Here is a 24,083-nt window from a genome sequence, read left to right as displayed (position 1 = left end):
GGGCTCTCATGCGCAGTCAGATCTATCTGCAGAATTATCCCCTCAACTTTGTTTACAGATCAAATAGTATACTGATTGTATCATTTTCACTGATGCAGGGAAAGTTAACCACTCATTATTTTCCTATGGAATTATCATACTAAATGTTCAATTACATTGTATTCAAATTGCAGGAGAAAGAAAAAAATTAAAATCTGTAGCTGAAGATGAACTTTTTGCTATCTATCAAGGAAGTATTTTGGCTCAACAACTTGGAAAATTTCATCCGATGTTTTGTTCAAACTCCCATATTGTGATCCAAGCTATTCAGAATCAAACATCGCTACATTCGTCATCCTTAGGACTGCTAATAAAAACTCAAAATCTGCTTTATGTTTTTAGATCTTTGCAGTTCCTATATATTAATACGAGGTATAATGTTCTTGCACATCAATTAGAAAAATGGAGTAAAAATGTTATATAGGGACATTTCTTGTTACCTGCTTATCCTCATATTGTGGACGATGTTCAAAACTTTGTAAGCTGCTCTTTTTGTTAATATATTATGGATTTACTTGTCAAAAAAAAAAAAAAGATATCAAGTATGAGAATGTGTTAGCACATTTTGCAAGTAGTTTAGAGTCCGGATCTCTTACCCATTGCAGCCACACATTGAGAACATCTCATCCTCTGCATAATATTATGCAGGGGAGATATTCCCAATTCACAGGGGTAGTGTGGGTGGAGTTCTTGTGGGCAGGAGATCACATCTGAGTAGGTTTATCACTAAATGCATATAACCCAGATTCGACTACCCATTTACCCAAATCCGACTACCCATTTCCAATTTGCCATCATCTCGGCTTTTCCAGTTGCGGGCCTCGCGGACTCGCGGCCGGTTTAGGACTTACGAGTCATGAAAAAGAGTAAAATTCCAGTAATTAACTGCGTCAGTCTCTAGCGTTGCTATAAAGCGAAGCTAGCAAACAAAGATACTCTGCTCAAACTTCCTTCATCATCTTCAACAGCACTCTCTTGTACGAGCCATCCATGGCGGAGCCAAAGACGAAATACGATCGACAGCTGAGGTACTTTCCCCACCACTCGTTTTCATTAGATGACCACCATACCCTTGTGCATTGTACAATTTCTCCGATGGTTTTCGCTTGCCCTAGCCGCGGTGCTTTCAGTCAACTTCCAAATCCATTTGCTTTTCCTCCGTGCTTCTTCTTAAACGATGGTTAATCTTCTCTTTGAAAACATGGAATTTAGTTCAAAGGTGTCTGTAGTTGTAATGGTTTCTGCTGTCTTATGGTCTCGAAAGCAACCCCTGAAACTTGTAAGAGATTTTAGAATACCTCCAAAGACTCGATATACTTCTCTCTCTCGCCCTCTCTTTCTCCCCCGTCTTACATGAATTAGTCAAATATTTCCATTTTTTTACCATTGCAATGGTATATATTGCTAAGGAATAAACGCTAAGTAGAGTTTGATAATCAAATGTTGGTTAGTGGTGAATAAAGCTTTTAGCAGTCGTTCAACCAAGTATTGGACCATCGGTGGTTATCGTAATTTAGAATTCAGAGAGCTTTTTCTTTTTCTTTGGTGTGTGATACAGCCTTTCTGATTTGTAATGTGTGATTTTAGTAAACCAAACAGGCACACATGTAACGGTGGTTCTGTCCAATGATGCAGAATGACATACTCTTGTAGAAGTATGACATACTCTTGTAGAAGTATTAGTAAAAGTATCCGAGCATTTTCCTTGGTAGCTGTTTCAATGTTGTTTCCTCTTGCATCTTTTACACGGTTTATTCTAATTGCAATTGCAGGATATGGGGAGAACAAGGACAGGCAGCCCTCGAGAATGCTAGCATTTGTTTACTTAACTGTGGTCCTACTGGTTCTGAAACATTAAAAAACCTTGTTCTTGGTGGAATTGGAAGTATAACGGTCATTGATGGTTCCAAAGTTGAAGTTGCTGACCTTGGGAATAACTTCATGGGTATTTTAATCTCTCAAGAAGTCTTTGGGTGTGGGGTGGGGTGAGTGATATAATACTTATCTTTCTTTACTAACCATATTGTTCCATGTGCAGTGGATGAATCAAGCATTGGGCAATCAAAGGCAAAATGTGTATGTGCCTTCCTGCAGGAACTAAATGATGCTGTTAAGGCGAAATTTGTGGAGGAGTCCCCAGAGGCACTGATCGAGACAAATCCTTCTTTCTTTTCACAGTTTACTTTAGTTATTGCTACTCAGGTAATGAACTTAATGGTAGTTAATGCTTGAGTTCATATCCTTCTTGTTAATCTGAACTTGCCTTGAAAAATGTTTTGCTTAATGAGTCATGCCTCTCCACAGGAATTCCTACTTGAGCTATAGGCATAGTTGTCAAGGTGCCTAGGCGAGCCTAGGTGACCATGGGGCGCCTAGGCTATGGAATTTGAAAGTATAAATTTATAAAATAAGTATTCCTACCCCTTTTAAGCTACTTTATTAATTTTTTATACTAACCAATATAGCTGTATACTAGCTATTGGCAATAAAATCATTCAAATAAAACATAAAATGCCATCATATATACATCTACATGTTTCAGGCCAACGAAAAAGGGGGAGTGCAGCTAAAAAAGAGAGAAAAATAAGGGGGCAGAGCCCCTGTTTCATTTCAAAAATAAGTTGTCCAAGAGGACAACTTGGTTTGTGTTTAAGGGGGTAGAGGCCTTGTTTCAGGCTAATAAAAATGGTGAATGCAACAAAAAGGAAGAGAGAAAAATAAAGGGACAGAGCCCTTGTTTCGTTCAAAAAAGCACATTATTAAAAAATAGTGCAAAAAAATATAGGAAAATTTTAGAAAGTTGGGGCACAACCCCGGTTTAAGAAGAAGAAGGGGGCAAAGCCCCTGTTTCGTTCCCAAAAGTGTTTTTTTTTTCCTGAAGTAAGAAAGTAAAATATAGGAGTACTAGTGTGATTTGAGGAGAAGGAGGAGGAGGCGGCGGAGCTCTTGTTTCATCCCAAAAATATTTGTTAAAGAAGAAACTTACTTGGAGGTCTTGGACAACTTAGACTGAACAATGGAAACTTCTCAGTCCTCGGCTTCTCTTCTCAACTCTCGCATTGGAACTCAAACCCAAAGAAACTTTTGTAGCTTTAATATAAAAGAGAATTATCTTAATAAAAATGGTAACATACAATATGGTGTATTCTAATAAAATAATTGCTGGACCTACTAGGGCAAACCACTTGGACATGTCGTTAGAAGACACTAGAATTTGGGTAGGCTCTTTAGATGGTCTCTTCTCTTGCTCTTCTTTCTTTAGAGTACTTGCATCCCCCAACCTCCTAATTGGGGATTTCCCTGTGAAAGAAGTTTGGTGCAAGCCTATTCCGCCGAAAATTCAAGCCTTCTGTTGGGAAATATTCCTTGGAAAGGTAAACACTTGTGATATGCTACAGAGAAGAAGGCTTTATGCTTTTTATTTATCAACAAGAAATTTTATTAATAAAGTAGCAAAGGTTACAATCAGTTACAAAAGTTATAGGTAGCAGAAAAGCATTAATCTAATTTGCACCCACAAATAAATAGTTATAGTTCTGCCCAGTACAGTGTAGATCTATTTGCCCCTTGTTTTGCTAGGGTATTCACCATTCCATTTGCGCTCCGTTTGACCCAACCAAACTGAGAGTTGATCCTCCTTGTAAGTATGTCAAGTTCCCTGAAGATAAATTTGAGCTTCCAAGGTACTTAAGTGGTGTTTTTAGCCCAAGAAATGACCAGTAGTGAGTCTCCTTCTATTTCTAAGCCTGTTATTGCGATCTGCTCAACCATCTTTAGACCTTGAAGTAGGGCTAGAGATTCAGCCTGTATTGAGTCACCAATACCTATTGGTCCTGAGAAGAGTGTCACCACCACACCCTGATGATTTCTAATCACACCCCCTATGCCTACCCTTCCTAGGTTACCAAAAGAACTCCCATCAAAATTTAGTTTTAGTTTGTTCAGTGCCGGTGGCTTCCAGTCCTCACTCACAATTACTTTGGGTGCATCTGTTAGTGCCAAGGTTTAAAATGTCGATGTCGATGTAAATGTCGCTTACCAAAATATAGGACATATGCCGGAAATGTCGAGGGGAAATATTGTAAAAATTACAGACATTGTGGAAATATTATGAAATACGTGGAAATATGCAAAGATATTTTGCAAAATGATAAAAGAAGCATTAGTACATATTTCTAGACTATTATCTTATTCCCAACCATTATATAAAGCTAAGAGACTACGATCAATAACAAATTAGTAAATGACGACTTACTAATTTATTATGCATTTTGAGGCTTTTACAAGGTTATCTGATATTTTCTTTTCCTATTTTTAATTCTGATTTATTATAAATTCTAATATAATTATTTCACACTAGTAAATAGAAATACAATTATTCTGATTTTTTTAAATATTAAAGTTATAATACATTATGTTTTATTATAAATTTAATAAACTGATTCTCCTTTCTGTAGTATTAAGATTATGATAAATTCTGATTTCTTATAAAACTTAATGAATTTATTATGATTTTTAATACTAAATTAATAATAAATTATGATTTAGTATAAAATTTATTCTGATTTTTTATATTAAATGTAGAATATGATTTATTATAAAATTTAATAAACATTTTCTGATTTTAATAAATATTTTAAAAAATACTAACGGGTTAATATTTTATTACTTGAAAAATATTCTATGTTTTATATTATAAAGTAATTAATTTATTCTTTTGTTTTTATATTTTGTTAATTATTTTTTATAAATATTTTGTTTGAAATATTAAATAGAAATTATTAATGGAATAATCTTTATTAATATACTTTATTATATTAATATAATATACTAATATATTATATTTTTAATGTACATTAGTTGACATCCTGTCAACATAATAGGAAAAACTGTATTTTTTTGGTTATTTGGACCGATTTGGTTGACATTTCCGAAATATAGGAAATGTCGACCGACATAATGTAATTTTTATATTACCATCCATTTTCATGTTGGTGAGCCTCGACATTGACATATATCGGGCGACATTTGGCGATATTTGAAACCATGGTTAGTGCTACTTCAACCCAACTTCTTAAAATCTCATTCGTGGAGAAATTTTTGAATAGCTCCATGGTCTTCACCCAATGTGCAGTTCTGATTTTTATGGCTTCAATCACTTCCTCCTTTGGTTTACTTTTTTCAGAGAAAATTCTTAGGTTTCTTTCCTCCCATATAGTCCATACTATAGCTGCTCTTGCTGCCTCCCATAAGCATTTTCCTCTTTTATTCTATTGTCTCAGGAAGGAGGGGCTAAAAAGGCTTACCACATCTAGTGGGGGAGCCCATATGCATCCAAAGAGAGAACAAGCAACATTCCAAATACCAGAAACAAAGGGCAAGATAAAAGTAAATGGGGGGGGGGGGGGTGGGGTGGGTTCACCACAATCCAAACAAAGGACACACACCTGAGGAGAGAGGCATTTATTTGGCCTCCTTTTCTGTAGCACATCGTAAGTGTTTACCTTTCCTAAGAACACTTCCCAACAGAAAGCTTGTACTTTTGGAGGGATCGGTTTACACCATATTTCTTTTACAGGGAAGTTCACCCCCATAGGGTCAGAATGAGTGAGCAAACCAAAGAAAGATGCACAAGAAAATAAACCATCAGGAGTTGGGGACCAAACTCTACTATCAGCTATAGATTAGTCTAAGTAGACCCTCTCAAGTGTTGAGATTAAAAGCACTAGAGACTCACATTCATTTTCCCTCAACCCTCTTCTGAACCCAAAATGCCAAGAGATACCAAAGTTAAGAGCAAACCAAACCTAGCAACAAGTTTGTTTTTAAGGTTTGATAAAGAGTAGAGTTTCGGGAATTTAACCATAAGAGGCATATCCCCAACCCAAAGGTCTTCCCAGAATAAAACTTTATTGCCAAATCCAACATCAAATCTGATAAATTGAAGAAAGGTTGGTAATACCTCATAGATTGTCTTCCAGGTATAGTTTGGAGCTGAAGAAGGCTTATGCTTGCCTTTCTTCTCATGTGTGCTCTTTGTGTAAGGAAAGTGGTGAGGCCCTATCTCATTTAATAATATCTTGTTCTTTTGTGCTTCAAATTTGGGAATTCTTTTGTATTCTCTTTGGCTGCAAGTGGGCTCTCCCTTAAGATGTGGCAAGACTTTTCAACCGTGAATTCTTAAGACAACGAAAGACAAGAGGGATGGTAATGTGGAAAGCAACAAAGGTAGCAATTTGCTGGGTGGTGTAGGAAGAAAGGAATAACAGGTTTTTCTTAGAGAAAAGTAGAACAATAGAGGAAGTTATTGACAACATCAAGGTGAAAATAGCTCTCTGGGTAAAATCCTTGGACAACTTTCAAGCCTTCTCAATCACAGACATTCTAAGAACCTGGATTGAAGTAGCACAGTCCTCGAGAGTGAGAGACAAAGTAAGGTTGGAGAGGAAACTACCAAAAGGCAATAAAATCAAACTGAATTTTGATGGGAGCTCCCTTGGAAATCCAGGACTATCAAGTATAGGAGGACTGGAGGAGTAATAAAAAATTCTGAAAGGAGTTCACTGAAGACTAAATTCTTGGCATTACTACAAAGTTTGAAGTTAGCTAAATAAATGGGGTTCAGGCATATTTGAAGTGGAAGGGGACTCAAAAGTGGTCATTTCTTGGACTGCAAACAACAACCATACCCTGTGGATGTTTAAACATGTGATTAGGGAAGTGGAAAAGATTGCAAAGGAGGTTGAGGCTGAATTCAAATGGGTCTGAATGAGTGTAAATGGGCTAGTTGACTATCTAGCAAAACAAGGGGCAACGAGACAACAATTATTTTGGGCTGCACTGAAATGAGGGACAGAAAAGAGTGCTTAAATGGGACCATTAGTGTTGATAAGAAAAAAGAGACCATCAGTCCCATCACCAAGTTGTATAAACTATTTCCAATCTGAAATTTAAATAAAATACATGTTTACTGATAAAAAATAAAACCAACCAATAAAATGATTAATACATATTTGCATTCAAAAAAATAATATAACGTGTATATGGGTGAGTGCCTAATATGAAAAACATCTTGGTGTTGGGTGAAGTTGTATAAACTATTTCCAATATGAAATTTAAATAAAACACATGTTTACTGATAAAAAATAAAACCAACCAATAAAATGATTAATACATATTTGCATTCAAAAAATAATATAACATGTATATGGGTGAGTGCCTAATATGAAAAACACCTTGGTGTTGGGTGAGGCGACCTCTAAAAATGGCTATAGATGATAGGTGGATGATATTAGTAGAAAAGTTTCAACAACTTGTTTTGATATAAAAACTGTAAAAGAAAGAAGAAAAGAAAGAGAAGAAAATGTTTCAGCTGAGAAAGAGAGAGAAGAGAGATAAAGAAAATGAGAGAAGCTCAAAATTAGGTCTGGTCGCCCCTTTCATTAGATTATATACTCATAAATAAAAGAGAGTACAAAGACAAGTATGCCCTTAGTAAGTCACCTACTTGTGAGGACTTAAAAACACTCTTAACTTAAAACATAAACTAATGGGCCTAAGGTCCAATAACTTCCTAACCATGCTATGTAAATAAAAAACATGTTATATCAGCCCAAAACTCAACACTCCTCCTCAAGTTGGGAATAAATGTCACACATTCCCAACTTGCGTAGATCATGCTTCAGCTTGTTTCTTGCAACTCCTTTTGTAAGAACATCAGCAAGATGCAAGTCAGATGCAACATATGGCAAGCAAACTTCTCCGGATGTCACCTTTTCCCTTATAACGTTTATCCACTTCTATATGCTTCATCCTATCATGTTGAACTGGGATGTGGGCAATGTTGATTGCTGCCTGGTTGTCACAATATACCATCATAGGTTCTTCAGCTTCAACTCCAATCTCCCCTAGCAAGGAACGTATCCAGAGGAGCTTTGCAACACTATGTGCCATGGCTCTGTATTCAGTTTCTGTACTTGACCTTGCCACAACTGTTTATTTCTTACTCTTTTATGAAACTAAATTACTTCCAACAAGAGTACAAACTCCTGATGTAGATCTCCTGTCATCTAGATATCCTGCCCAATCAACATCTATGTAAGCCTCTAACTTCAACTGTCCTGTTAGACAGTGTATGCCCTTAACTCCAATCAGCATGATGTACATTATGACATTTATTGTAAATGAATAAAGTACATATTTGATTCGTGTTATTATGGTGTGTTTCTGTGTAATATCCTTAAATTGGACACTTATGAGACTCGTGTTAGTTTAGAATCTTCATAGCTGTTGGATAAATCTGGGGAGATTTATTTTGCCAAGGTTGATACTGATGTACCACCAAGTTAGTTGGGGTGGCTTGTCTCAGCTGCTAGGGTAAGACCTGGGGTACATGCAGTGTGAGTTTTCTTGAAACCCTGAACCGGACCAAAATTCCAGTATTGCCCTAAACCTTGAAGATGGATGGACAAAACTGGAATGTTACACCTGACCCCTAGACTCAATTATGATACTGCACTAGGTGTCAGATTGGACTGTCTTTGATATGCCAATCAGTGAGATCCTTAAAGGGGGTCAAAACCTGGGTATGTTGGGACGGTTCGAGAATTCATCCGAATGGGTGATTATAGTGATAGGATCAACCCCTTTGTCGGACAAAGTGAATGATCGGGGATGCACTATCTCTAATGGAAACCTAAACTACCGGCAATTGATTTCAACCGTTGAAATTTGTTTTTGCAAAATATATTTATATAGAGATATACATATATATATTATGGTTAAAAAATGTTCGCAAAAGGTTTTAACTCCCGGGATCCGTGCGAGTAGAATGTGCATTACTGCACCTTGCAACCGAAGGAGAGGTCCTCTATTGTCGGACAGTGTTTGATCATTATGGGCTGAGAGGTTAAGTGTAAGACCATTGAGGATTATACCTGATGGGCTAATCTAGCATCTGCCCACAATCCTTGGGCCTTCATAAGATGGCCGGACCCAAGGACCATTTAGTGTAAATGTTGAGACCTTTAAGAGCCCATAGTGATGGAATCATGGGTTCACTGTATTCAACAGTGAATTCGGCAGGCCTTGTAACAAAGGCTAGGTTGAACCCATGTGGCTGATGTGTAGATCATTGATAGGGTCCCACACCATACAAAGAGAGCCAAGCTAGCCAGCATTAAAGTGGAAGTGAACCTGAAGGTTTAATGGGCCTAAAAGCCCATTTCGAACTGGGTTAATTAGATTAATTAAATAGGGGTGGATCTGGGATTTGGATCAGCAGATAAGATAAGGGATTATCCTTATCCACTTAAAGAGTCTAAATCCAAATAAAGATTTGGATTAAAGGAACTCCTAATTTGATTAGGAAGGCTGATATTTCTCTGTAGATAAGATAAGGGATTATCCTTGTCACTTAAAGAGTCCAGATCCAAATAAAAGATTTGGATTAGGAAACTCCTAATGGGATTAGGAAATTTTCTCTTTAAGGCTTTAAATAAGAGGGCAGGGCGAACCTCCAAAGACACATACGCTGAATACAGAGAGAAGACAACACAGTTAAACTGCTCTTGCCTTCTACTCTTTTTCTTCCTGCTCTTGCCGCCCTACCCTGTTCGATCTCCAGTTCTTGGATTCGATCAAGATTGGATCTTGATATTGTTTTTTGCAAGAAGAAACAATTTAGAAGCTGCGCTCACTGTCCCATTTGATTCTTGCTGAAGAATCACTAGTTTTTGTTGAAGAACTACCTCCTGATTCTGCTTCACCCTAAGCTGTGTCATATTCAGTGGAGGGAGGATTTGGTACTCTCTTTGGGCATGAACACCTTTGGGAGGAGCATTCTTGCGTGTATTCCATATCAGGTATATCCCTCCCTTAATTTGGTTTTGGATTTGGTCTGGTTTGGTTACAAGAACAAACCTTGAAAATGTAGTTTTCTAAATTGGGAATAGGATTCCCGGATGGGAGTAAAGAAATTTTTGAAATTTCGCCCAACCTTCCTACAGGGTTCGGCCATCAATATGATGGATCTCCCATCCCTTCATGTCCATGGTCAACAAACAATACACATCTATCTAAGTGTCCCTTTAAATAGGAAGGTATCCTATTAATAGCCTCCCAATGCTGAACTCGTGGGGCATGCATGTATTGGCTCACCACACTCACTGCATAAGAGATGTCTGGTCGTGTCATGCATAAGTATAACAGCCACTCCACTAACCTCTAATATCTACCAACATCCTTCACTAGTTCACCCTCTGAAGCATTTATCCTATGGTTCTGACCAATAGGTGTATCAACTGTCCTTGCCCCAAGTTTTCTTGTCTCCTGTAGTAGATCTAGAACACACTTTATTTGTGAGATGAAAATCCCATGCTTGGACCTTGCCACTTCAATGCACAAAAAGTACTTCAGCTCCCCAAGATCCTTAATCTTAAACTCTTTGTGCATATTCTTCTTTGGGGTATCAATCTCACTCAAATAATTTCCTGTGCCTACAATGTCATCCACATACATTATCAAAGCTGACACTAGCGGCCCCCTCCTCTTCATAAAAAGAGTATGATTAGATTGATTTTGAGTATAGCCAAATACAACCAATGCACTTCTAAATTTGTTAAACCAAGCTCTAGGTGATTGCTTTAAACCATATAGAGATTTCTTCAAGCTGCATACTTTTCCTTTTTCCACATTATTGTAGAAGCCATCTAGAAGGTCCCTATACACCTCCTGCAAGTCCCCATTGAGAAAGGCATTCTTCACATCAAGTTGGAAGAGTGGCCAAGAGTATGTAGCTGCTAGTGATAGAAGAATCTGAACTGAACTCATCTTTGCCACTAGTGCAAAAGCTTCCAAGTAATCTATGCCATAAGTCTGAGTATATCCTTTTGCAACCAGCCTCGCCTTGTACCTTTTTATACTCCCATCAGCCATGTACTTCACTGTATAAACCTATCTGCATCCAAGTGTCTCCTTGCCATCAGACAAATCCACAATCTCCTATGTCTGATTTTGAATCAATGCTTTCATTTCCTCCTGCATAGCTGTCTTCCACTCCGGTTTGGAGAGAGCTTCACTAACACTCCTGGGTATAGATAGAGTCAAGGAAGGCCCGGTAGGAAGGGGATAATCCATTGTAGGAAAGATAGTGTGAGATGCAATAGGGAGATCAAGGTTATCTGCAATGGTGTTAGGAGCAGGGGTAGTACCAATAGGAACTAAACCATAAGAGTAAACAAGAGGCATACCTGGGTTAGTGTCAGTCGAACTTGGAATCTCTGATGAGCCGATAAGGAGTGACGTGGGTTCCTCTACTGTGGAATCAACCTCCCTGTGCTCGTAGGCATTGTTGTGTGTAAAACAGTGAGAGACAGGAATATTTCCTTCTCCAAAACACTCCCATGAGAATAACCCCCCCGAGAAAAAATGTGTGGACTCAAAGAAGGTGACATCCATAATAACATATTGGCTCTCGGAGACTAGATCATAACAATAATACCCCTTCTGATTTTCTGTATACCCAAGGAAGAAACACTTCTTCGCCTTAGGATCCAGCTTTGAGCGGTGAGGACCGAGAACATGGACAAAGCATAAACATCCAAACACCCTTAGAGGAATCTGGAATGTTTCCCCCTCAGGAAAAAGAAGGCTAAACGGATTGTTTTATCCAAGAACTCGAGAAGGCACCCGGTTAATCAAGAACACTGCTATAAGAACTGCATCACCCCAAAAACGAATTGGAACTATAGAGCTCAACATCATGCTTCTTGCTACTTCCACAATATGTCTATTCTTCCTTTCTGCTACACCATTATGTTGTGGAGTGTATGCACAACTGCTCTGATGGATAACTCCATGCTCCAATAGGTATGATGCCAGGTTTTTTTCAAAGTATTCCTAGAATTGTCTGATCTAAACACTTTCACTCGTACCCCAAATTGTGTCAGCACCATTTAATGGAATTGTTGAACCAAAGACGAAACCTCATCATGAGATCTCATCAAATATATCCAAGAGTACCGAGAATAATCATTCACAATAGAAGAAAATACCGATAGCCACCCATGGAGGAAACATGGTACGACCCTCACACATTTGTATGAACAATATAAAAAACAAAAGAATATCTTTTATTACGTGCTTTAAAGGAATGCCTACAATGCTTTCCAAGTTGACAGCCTTCACACTTCAAACTGGACAAACTAACAGACTGAAACAATTTAGGAAACAAGGTTGTTGAGTAGATTAATGCTTCTCTGCAACCTTTAACTATTGTAACCGATTTTCTCTGTTTTAATTAAAAAATTTTTCTTGCTGATAAAAAAAAAACAATTTAGGAAACAAAAAACGCAAAGAAGCAAAAGACAAATGCCCTAACCGATTATGCCAAAGCATAACCTGACCCACTGACTCTTGACTCAATACTCCTGCTAAAATGATGATTCTAATGACTGGGAAGTGCATCGAGAAGATAGATTCCATTCACCTTAGGACCATTCCCAATCGTCATCTTTGATTCCAAATCCTGCAAAACACAATGACCAGGGGAAAAAATCATAGAACAGTTCAAATTCTTTATCAAGCTACTAACAGATAAAAGATTAGTGCTTAGTCTAGGAACATGAAGGACAGAAGGTAGGGTAGTGGTATTAGTTATCTTGACAGACCCTTTCCCAGCAATGGGAACATGTGATCCATCTGCTGTGGAAACTCTCTCTGCCAGAGTAGAGGTGGTATGATGAGAAAATGGTGGAAATGTTGGTCATATGTTCTTAGGCTCCTCAGTCTATAATCCAGGGAGGTCCCACCTTACCCGTAGTGGATACATAATTTGCAGGTGGCATGTGAACTACCTGTGTGTGCAAACGAGGTAGAATGACTACTTCTTGATAGGTGGCCTTGATAATTCACCAACCACTACCATATTCACATTTCCCTTCTTATTTTTGAGCTGGCTTGGTACAAGGTGTGGGTAAAGCTTCCAGCAGGTATCTTTGGTATGTTTGGGTTTCTTACAGTAGTCACAAATTATATCCCTTTTGTCCTCCTTCCTCGGTTCATTTCCACCCTTGTCCCCACTCGGCTAGGCTTCACTATGCTAACCATAGCTGACTGCTCAAGGCCTGGGTTCTTCATCATCACATTCCTCCTACTCTCCTCTCCAAACACCGAGGCATATGCCTGAGAGAGAGTTACACTGTCTCGGGAAAGAATACGTTGTCGTGCAATATCATATTCAGAGTTAAGTCCTACTAAAAACTCAAAAACCCTATTCTTTTCGACCATCTTCTGATAAGTTGTTGTATCTTTGCTAATTTCCCAAACCACAATCTCCAAATGATCTATCTTCTGCCATAAGGTTTTGAGGGCTGAAAAATAAATAGCAACAGACTTATCTCCGTGCCTAGTAGCAATCACTTGGTTTCTCAATTGATAGGCTCTAGCAATATTCTCATTTTGTGAATAGGTTTCTGCTACTCCATTCCAAATCTCCTTAGCTGTGTTAGCCCATAAAAAGTTCTTAGTTATATGGGGCAACATGGAATTACACACCCAAGTCATCACCATGTAGTTCTCCTGTACCCACCGGGAATGGTTAGTTTCAGTTTTCTTTTCCTCAACGGTGACATACCCCAATTTCCCACGAGCACTAATGGCCATCTTTATAGATTGTGACAATTCTAAGTAGTTTGTACCATCCAACTCGACTGTAGTGATGGTTTCGGCCCCAAAGAGGTCCCCAACACCTCCTCCCCTGGATCCCATTTCTCCTGTAAATTTGTTTTCAACTCTATAGCACTCCATATAACTCCCATAATAGATTAGGAAATCACTTTGAGATGAAAAGAAAGGTATTTATCTTCTTTAGAAATTGCAAACACCCTCTTGGAACCCTAGAAGCCCCTCTCTCCCAAGATTACTTTTTCCATGGGAGCGGGAGATGAGAGAGAAGAGGCTGTCGCTCCCTCTAGAGGCCTTCAAAAAGGCTGGGACTTGAACCGCCCCTTCAGAAAACCTGAGGGAACCCTAGAAAACTAGAGTGCCACTTCCTAGGTCAAAATTGAAGAGTCCTACTAAATCGGGACTCTCCCCCTTTCTCCAGTTCTTCCTGATTTTGGTGTAAAACCTTAGACCAGCTACAAGGGATTGCAATTCCACCAAAAAATCTAAAAACTGGGCTTACTTGAAGTCTTCGATCAGCCCTTTACCTTATCATGCAGTCAGCCGATCTAAGGCTGCATGATGGAGCAGCTCAAGAAATTACTAAACTTGCTCTGATACCAAGTAGAAAAGTTTGGACAACCTGTTTTGATATAAAAACTGTAAAAGAAAGAAGAAAAAGTTTCAGCTGAGAAAGAGAGAGAAGAGAGATAGAGGAGAATGGGAGAAGCTCAAAATTAGGTCTGACCGCCCCTTTCATTAGATTATATACTCATAAATAAAAGAGAGTACAAAGACAAGTATGCCCTTAGTAAGCCGGCTACTTGTGAGAACTTAAGAATACTCTTAACTTAAAACATAGACTAATGGGCCTAAGGCCCAATAACTCCCTAACTATGCTATGTAAATAAAAAACATGTTATATCAGCCCAAAACTCTACAATATTAATATGCTACTAGAATTTCCACAATATACAGTTTTTGGCAATGATCAGGGTGTCCTTTTTCTTTCTTTGACTCATTTTCCTCTGTGTGTATTTGGGGGGTTGTTATTATCAGAACTGGAAACAAGGCTGGTGTTTCTGAGCAAGTCTAACTTCTAAAATATCCTCAAGTGTAGGGAGAATGATACAACATGCATGAGGTTACCAGATGTTGGGTAAATCATTATATTTATATATTCTCATTTGGATGCCAAAGAAAAACCTCATCTTACCCATTTACATGATACTTGTTAAGCTTGTTTTACTCATTTGTTACATTCTTCTCCATTGCAAACTTATCTCCCATACTTTTTATTTCCTCTTTCTTCTCTAACCTGTTACCCTCTTTTCTTTAATGCTTCTGTTTTGAAGTTTCTGCAGTCATCTTAGAACAGTAGAGATTATACTTTCACTATTTCAAACTCCATGGCTTTCCCAAGCCTCTAAGTAGTTCTTCCTAATTGTTCACCCAACTTGCATGCTATATTCCTGTCCTCTTTTCCCGCCTATAAAATCTGTTATTTTTTGTTATTAATTTTTAGAAACATTGCTACATTATGTCCATCCCCTACTGATTGTTACATTTTGTTCAAGTGCCAAAATCACCAAGCTGAAGGCTTTTTGGTCTGTTTCCAGCTTGATATAGATCGATCCCACCGCTACTATTAGTCATTGGGGGGGGTGAATCATGCATTAAAATTTCTTGTAGGTTAAAAAAGTGGCTGAATGTTAGGGAAACATCAAGCTAATTGCAGCCTTTGGGGAGACAGGGATTCATGGAAAAGAAATAAATAGTAGGTTTTTCAAAGTTGCTCAAGGTTGCTCTCATAAGAAGTCTTTTTTATTTATAAAAAATTTATTCCAATATGGAACACACAAGCTTTCTCATGATATTGATATAGTTACTGAGATTTTGTAGTGGACCAAGTCACCAAGCATACTTCAGGTAGCTGTTGGTTGACTTGACATGGTGGGGAGAACAATAACATTCCCTAAATTGCACCATGCTTCTCTTAATTCTTTGAATCTATCTCATAGAAGAAGGCTGGGGAATGCTTATCAACCTGTTTCAATTAGTATTCTTTATGATTTTGTATATAGTAGCTTCCAATTAGAGGTACCACTTTACCAGTATTTCTTTAAGTCAGTTTTTGCTTGCTCAGAAGGTATCCTTGATAAACCCATGCCTTGAAAAAAGACCAAGTTATGGGGACTTCTACAGATGCTGAAATGTTGTATATTAACAAGGTTGGTGTGCATATATTGGGCCTCTAAATAGATGCTAAAATTTTGCATATTAGAACAAGGTTGATTTACATGTTCCATAAGTCCAAACGTCTGATAGAAGTTTGTTTTGATAAGGTATTATCTGCTAGAGGTCGCATTGTAGTATGTTCTAGCTTTTTGAGTACAAGTATATTGTTAAGAATCTTCTGACTTGGTATTTTTTACATCTACTCTTTGGCTTAATTGTAGCTTTTTTATTATCTGTCACAGTTGACTTTTTTTCATAACTTCTGAGTCATGTTGTTTATTTTGTTAATGAAATGTCCTATAACCTTAAACCATTTTTTACCTTTATTTTCTTTACCTGCAATATATTTGGATTCTACCATGATGTTTTGTTGCATTTTTTTGATCATTAAGTTCTTGTCTTGTTATCAGCTGGTGGAAACTTCCATGCTGAAGCTGGATAGAATCTGTAGGCAGTCTAATGTTATGTTGATATTTGCACGCTCATATGGCCTGACTGGGTTTGTGCGAATCAGTTTGAAGGTAATGTGATGTAAGTAAAGCACTGGAACATTTCTTTTCTCTACTTTTTGGTATTCCTGGAAAGGTAAACCTGTTTTTTTTTTTTTTTTGGAGGAAAGTAAATCTATTGGCTGGTAATTTCTAATGATAATATCCATGATTGTTGTAAATTTTTCTTTGGGAAAATTACAAGGAGAGAAGGTTCAAAGTATCGATATGCCCCGTTATGCCACAAGGGGTGTATCAACACTTTGAACCTTGTTCTCGTATGCTTTTTCTAAAATATGCCAAGGGGTCGATTTAAAGGCTGTTTTAACATTTTTTTGATAAATGGCTATTTTAACATTTAAAAAGCAAACTTTTGGGAAAAACCTTGAAAAAGGTGTGTCAACCACCTTCTGATATGATACGAATGCTTGATATGAGGCGTATCGTTTCTAGGGGTGCAATGTGAATTCGAACCCGATCCTATTTTGTTGGACTCGGATATCCCTTGTCAGATTTTCAGATCAGATAATAGGATCCGAATAAAAATCAGATCAAATTTGGACCACCCCCTTATTTGATCAGATCCTATATATATGTTATTTATTTATTTATAAACATGTTTATGTTGCATTTTTGTAATTTTTTATGAAAAGACAAAAGGCATGTATATACATGATGGAAATAGTTGAAAAAAATACTGGCATTTTTTTTGTTTTTCTTTATATAAACTGTTATTCTCTTTTCCTTTTAATAATTTATTAAAATTTTCAGAAACTAAGTCGGTCCGGATTAGATTCAGATATTCGACATCCTTAATGGATTTGGATTCGAATCAACGTTTGTGTGATCTGATTAGATCAGATCTAATATTTGTATTATCAGATCAGATTTGGATACCCCCATTTGAATACCATCTGATCCGCTTGCATCCCTAATTGTGTTGATACTTTGACCTTGCAGGGAGGTACCCTGCACTTGGGGGTAGTGGCACTTAAGAGTCTCAACTTTCACTTGCAACAACAATGTACCTTGTACTTTAAAAATTCAACGCTCAAGTCCAGGTGTTAGAATTCTGTCAATCATGTGGAGCATGTGATGTCATGTGTGCCTTGAAATATTTAAAATCCAGTCCCAAAGCTAACCTTTTTATATTTTCTGACACTGTTTTGCCCTCTCTTTTATTGAGTCTCTAAAATCCTAGTTCTTGACCTTTTTCTTTTCCATTTTCTTTCTCAGAGTTGAATGTGTTGAAGCAACACAACGATCTGCACATTAACCATGTCCATTACTGTCATTTTGCAATTTTATTCTCTCAGCTACTCAAACCGAGAATGGTCATTTTGGTAAATTTACTGCTCAGCGAAACATTAGTTAACAGTCTTGGACTTGAGTGTTGATTTCTGAAAGTACAGGGTACTTCATTGTCGCAAGTTCAGGGTACCTCCCTGTAATTTCCCCCTTTTTTGATAAGTATAAATGTTTTACATATTAGGAAATGTTATTTCCATGTTTTGGGGTGGGTAGAAAATGGGGCTTCCTGGGGAGTCATCTTGTCAAATGTCTATGCATTTTGGTAGTTGCAATCATTTGGATGATGGGCTTCACAAGAACTGTTTGTAAAAATGTTAAAAATCAACGGCAAGAGCTGACTTTCTACCTGTATGTGAAGTATTTGTTATATCCTGCATTATCTCCTTCTCTATTGATGTTTTGTTTGGTAATTCTTGTATACAACATTCTATCTTTCTCATTATTGCAAAGGACAGCTTCACTGAGGTGAACAAGGGAAATTAATTCCCAATGCTTCTTCTGCATGGCAGGAACATGATGTGATTGAGTCAAAGCCTGATCATTTTCTTGATGACCTCCGATTAAACGATCCTTGGCCTGAACTGCAGAGGTGTCTCTCTGTTACTTTTACTCCTGTTAACCTTTCTGCACATACACTGCTTTCCGTTTCTTGATCTTAAGTTTCTGATTATGTATTAATTCACTGTAGGTTTGCAGAATCAATTGACTTGAATGCGACAGATCCTGTTATCCATAAACACACACCATATGTTGTCATCCTTGTTAAGATGGCAGAGGAATGGGCAAACAAACATGGTGGTTGTCTTCCATCAACCAGAGAAGAGAAAAAGGAGTTCAAGGTTTTCAAAGTTGCTTCCTTCTTTATCCTGTTTGTTTATTTTCTTTATAGCTGCTTGGTTATTTGATTTTGTTTGCATTTGAACATTTTAGGATCTTCTGAAATCAAGAATGATTGATATTGATGAAGAAAACTACAAGGAAGCCATTGAGGCCTCATTCAAAGTCTCTACTCCTCGGGGAATTAGTGAGTATATAATTGCAGACTAGCATGAATTACTTTATACTGAGTTAAAGCTTCCATGGGAAATTGTATCCGAATATTGATCATGATGGATTAAAAGCTGTAATAGTCATTATGATTTCTTTTTGATTGATAATAATAAATTTCATTAGATGGAAGGATTTAAAAAATGTACAAGAATGTTCAATCCCGAAATTAGAAAAAGGGTGGATTAGTCAAAATTCAAATATTCATGGATGTCCAAATGTCCATTAAGAAAGCCCAGAAGAATAATTCACCCATATGAAATATGCACGTGGATATTTGCCGATAAGGAAAGGAATAGAGGGACAATAATTTATTTATCAAAAAATAGAGGGACAATAATTGAAGTAATCACTACAAGGGTAATAGAATGAGTGGAATCTTTGAAGTTATTTGAAGACAATTTCTACATCAGCTCTGCTAAACAATTGGAAGAAAGTGGCTTGTTCAGATCCTAACAAGAATGTTCCTCATGAGGAGGGCGAGATTATTGCTATGTTTTCGGGCCTAATTGGGGTATGAGGTTCTCTCCGAGCTGAAATTATGTCTGTCTTGGAAGGCATCAAAAAGGCTAAGGAGCTTAACATAAGAAGTTTGGTTATTGAGGGAGACTCTAAATTGGTAATAGACTGGCTGCAAAAGGAGGAGAGCAGCATGTGGAGTTACTAAATGAAAAAGAATCTTTAAATGGTTGACTAGGGATATGATAGTGAGGTTACAATGGGTCAAGAGGTGTGCTAATTCTTTTGCAGATGCACTGGCCAAACAAGGGGTGGGAAGAAATCAAATTTTCTGGGCTTATATGTAATTCTTTTTTTTGCCTTCTGGGGGAGTTAAGAGAGTATCTTCCCCCTGCCTTTGTACCTATCTCTCATTTTTCATTAATGAAATGTTTCTGTTACTGATCTCTCTCTCTCTCTCTCTATATATATATATATATATATATGCTGCATGTGCATATAAAATTATGAAATTTCCTTGCAAAGATGGTTCCAAATGCAAATTGTTCCCAAGTCTTTCCCTTGTAGGCCTGTAAGCCTCTGAGGTAGCTGACCTTGACATCCATCTGATTGAGATATTCAAGACTCTAAACTCTTGAATCTCATCTTAAATCTCTAAGACCAGGAGAATCTCTGTTTCCCAATCTATTGCCATCTTCAAATCTCCTTCACATAGTAATCACCTGAAAAATTAATCAACACATAATGTTTTGATGGCCAAAATCTAAGGGGCAGTGTTAACATGGTCCATGAAACTTGAACAGGAAAGCCCCATTGTTGCTTTACCGTCCATGACAATTCCATCTACTCCTAGTCTCCAGGTTTTCCAAAGAGCAACTATCAATCACCCAGGTGTTCATACTTGTAAAAAAACCCACCCAGCTGTTAATGGGTGGACAAGGCCTGGTGATCTCCATTTGTGGGGTATGGGATGCCTTTGTAATCTTCCAATCTCTAATGGTAGAATCAACTTGAAACCCCATGTACTCTATTATCTCAACCCAATCAGTAACCTTAGTGATGATCGGATGAGTGGTAGTCTGTAGAGGATGCAGCCTATCATTAAAGAATCTGGAGTTCCTTTAGACCCAGATACCCCTAAATAACAGCTTCAAAGATAAATTTAGACATGATATTCCATTGATCTAAAAGGGGATAATACCAGATCCTAGCCAATCCCATCTTGTGTACAGGGGTTCTCCCCCCTTTGGGGTATAAACTACATAATAAGTATTCTTATTATATATTGGTATAGAAAATATATACTAATATTGAGGGCCAATGCTAGAGCACCAGTTGAAGAGACATCAAAGTTTTTAATCACCATGTCTCAGCACTTGGCTCTTATTTGTTTGCACTAATTATTGATGAATTGACTGTTGTTTTCTGATTACATAGTTTTAACTGATGAAACTAGAATGGAACTAAATGCAAAATTAGATTTATAGACATTGAACAAACACTTTAGAAAAAAGAGGTTTTAAAACAAGTATAACTAAAATAGAAAATATGCAACCTAAATTCAACAGTAATAGGATTAAAATCAGGGTAAAATTAGGATTGGAGTCCAAAAATTAGATTGGGATGGGTAAGATTGAAGGGATGCATTTGGAGTCCTTCGTCATAGGGAAAACAACATGCTAAAAGGAAAATTTATAAATGGTTATAAGGACTGCAATGTTGTTTGCAGGCTGCAACTTGCGTTGGCCCAACCTGAGTTTTTGCATGGTTTGGGCTTGAATTTTCGGGCTCTAGGCTGGGCCTGATAAAAAAACTTTTGTCTGACATAAATTGGGTTGGGCTTGGATTGATGCTTCGGGTGGCCCAAACCCAACCTGAGCCCAGCTGGCATTGTATGACATACATGCATGTAGATGTGTATATTGTGTATTTGTTATATGTATACATGTATGTATGTTGCATAGTTATACTATCATATGCATCCTAGAGTATATTTGGTTATTCATAACATGTATATAATTAACCTAAGCTTATACTCATGCACAAACATGTACAAATAACACATACATTTTATTTTATACAAACATAATTTTAATTATATATATGCATATATGTATGTATGGCATAGAAATGTGTTCAAAAAATGAGTGTGGCAGAAATGTATATTTTTAAATGGATAAGTGGTAAAAGTGGGAGATTGGGTCAGAAATGAAGTCAAATGAAGGAACATAGGAGTAGCTCCAATAAGTGTGATAAAATGAGAGAAAGTAGACTACTGTGGTTTGGTTACATGCATCTTTACAGCTTGAAGGGGCTAGAAGAGCTAGGGCCAGACCAAAAAGGACTTGGGTGTTGTAGTACGAAGTGATTTAAGTGCCCATAATTTAACAATGGATATGACACTGAATAGATGATGATGATGATGATAATGATATATGCATGTATAACTTATAAAAAAATGATATATGTATAAAATTTATATATATGCATATTTTATTAATTGCATTTGTGCATAGTATTGATCCATTCCATATCTAAATTGGGTTATAAAATCGAGTGAAAGGTGGATGTGCAAAACATATTAAAAAACTCTTTCAAATTTGAGCAACCCACCTAAGCCTGATCACCAAGCCTTCCCCAAGCTTAAGCTCAGCTTGAGCTTTTCTGGGTTAGTATACTCAAACTTGATCTCAAGTTGAGCCAAACCCGAACCTGAAGTCCAAGTCTTAAGGTTTGGCTAAGGTTGACCCCCAACCTGATCCAGCGCATCCAAGTTGCATTCCTAGTTGTTTGGTGCAGGGTGTAGGGGTATAATCGGGTGGAGCCAACTTGATACATTACACTACTTGAGCTTGTCTCGACTAAAAAACTAGCTACTTTATCTTAATTTGAACTTGATTGAGTTTTGTTTTTTCCTACTTGAATTCGATGAGATACTCAACATACTTGAGTATTGACTCAATTGCCATCAAGCCAAAGTTGAACTTGGGACTTGAATAGAGGATAGAAAGTGGTGGTAGCTTGAAGGTTGAAACAGAGAATGAATCAAATGCAAAAAGGCAACCCTAGGTAAAATGAATCATAAAATATTAAATAACATAATAACACAAAATATTCTCTTTTGCTGATATACTCGATTAGGCTCGTGAGTCACTTGATCCAATCCAAGTATTATGAATTCAAATCTCAACTCAATTAACTACTTGACCTCGAGTCAAACTTGATCATCTGTGAGTCGAATCCAACTATTCAGCGAGTTGAGCTCGAGTAGCTTGACTCACTTACACCCGTAGTTGGACAGTCAATAAATAAAATTTTCAAAAAATAGTAAAGCAGAAAAATGAATGTTGAGATGGATGAGTGGGGAAGCTAGAAAAGATAGGACCAAAAATGAATATATTCTTGGAACATTGTGGGCCCCATAGGTGATAAAATGTGGGAAAGTAGACTAGGTTTGGTCACATTCAGAGAAGACCATATACAGTACCAGTGAGAAGAAGTGATGTATTGCAATTTGCAAGTTGAAGGGTCTAGTAGAACTAGGGCAGGCCAAAATGGACATAAGTTTAAGTAGTTAGAAATGATTTGAGGGCCATAGTTTAACCTAGGGATATGACACTACACAGAATTGAATAGTGAAACGGGATTCATGTAGCCAGCCCCATGAAGTCTTAGTTGAGTAGAATATTGACTATCACTGAATAATTTCTCTTTCTTCCAAAAGAAAAAAGTACTAATAGTAAAGGAAAGCCTAGTGACAAGTGGAATTGATTTACTAGGATGCATTCTAATTCCTGTTCAGTTTCAGTTGTAAAATTCATGGTGAGAAACAACTGTGTTGTTTGTGTCTATACTTTTTATGAACTAATAACTGAATATGATGCTTGCATGGCAGGTTCAAGACTCCGCCAAATAATTGAAGATAGTTCAGCTGAAGTTGATTCTTCTTCATCAGATTTTTGGGTTATGGTTGCAGCTGTAAAGGTGGGTAATCTCCATGATCATCAAGCATACTATGGATACCTTGCTGGTGATCTTCATTTTGATAATTGAACAGACCACATTGTGCATTGCTAATTTCCAATATTAAATTTCATTATTTTTGGTTCCCAATGTGGTAATGTAAAATTGCAGACACTTTTGGTAAACGTAGAAATTTTCAATCTTCCAGTTTGTGAGAACACCAAAGGTTTCAGGGGTGTCTAATAGAACGAATTGACCCCCACCACAAAGAGTAAATATATATTAATTATATGTATTTACAAAGGAGCCCTTGAAGGGCTAAAGGTGAAAAAGGAATAATTACAAAAAGGGCTCTTGGAGGGTTGAAAGATAAAAGGAAGACAAAGACTATAGTACATCAGGGGCTATAGGACTACAGTACATCAAGTGTCTCCACACTCCCCCTCAAACTGATGCTGAGACTTAAGCATCAGTTTGCCCACAGATATAGATATCTAGATCTCGTCATAGGTTTCATAAGTATATCAACAACTTGCAAGTTGGAATTTATATATGGAAAAGAGATAGAGCTAGCAAGAAATAGGTCTTTAATAAAGTGACAGTCCACCTCAATGTGCTTGGTTCTCTCATTGAACACTGGATTAGATGCAATCTTTATGGTGCTGGTGTTATCAACATAGAAAGGAATAGGCATAGGGAGGTGAACACCAAGATCAGCAGGGAAAAATTGAAGCCAAACAATCTCACTGCATACTGATGACATAGCCCTATATTTGACTTTTATAGATGATTTAGAAACTATTTGTTGTTTCTTACATTTCCAGGAGATAAGGGAGTCACCCAAAAAGACAAACCACCTTTAGTAGACCGTCTGGT

The 24,083-nt window shown here is 37.3% G+C and overlaps 1 protein-coding gene across 1 annotated transcript in view; it reads left to right on the top strand.

Annotated features, from left to right (window-relative positions):
* The first annotated feature begins 908 nt into the window (after positions 1 to 908).
* The window catches only part of LOC104612798 (NEDD8-activating enzyme E1 regulatory subunit AXR1-like), a 39,561-nt gene continuing 16,386 nt past the window's right edge, over positions 909 to 24,083 (top strand). The window contains exons 1-8 of the mRNA XM_010280376.3: positions 909 to 1,067; positions 1,812 to 1,984; positions 2,078 to 2,241; positions 16,350 to 16,460; positions 18,248 to 18,327; positions 18,427 to 18,577; positions 18,669 to 18,762; positions 23,140 to 23,228. Of these exons, the coding sequence (XP_010278678.1) occupies positions 1,030 to 1,067; positions 1,812 to 1,984; positions 2,078 to 2,241; positions 16,350 to 16,460; positions 18,248 to 18,327; positions 18,427 to 18,577; positions 18,669 to 18,762; positions 23,140 to 23,228 (900 nt within the window). The 5' untranslated portion in view covers positions 909 to 1,029. The remainder of the gene's footprint in view (positions 1,068 to 1,811; positions 1,985 to 2,077; positions 2,242 to 16,349; positions 16,461 to 18,247; positions 18,328 to 18,426; positions 18,578 to 18,668; positions 18,763 to 23,139; positions 23,229 to 24,083) is intronic.

Source organism: Nelumbo nucifera, chromosome 1, assembly GCF_055504915.1.
Source record: "Nelumbo nucifera cultivar China Antique chromosome 1, China Antique-T2T, whole genome shotgun sequence".
NCBI lineage: Eukaryota > Viridiplantae > Streptophyta > Magnoliopsida > Proteales > Nelumbonaceae > Nelumbo > Nelumbo nucifera.
This window is presented reverse-complemented; position numbering and strand designations above follow the sequence as displayed.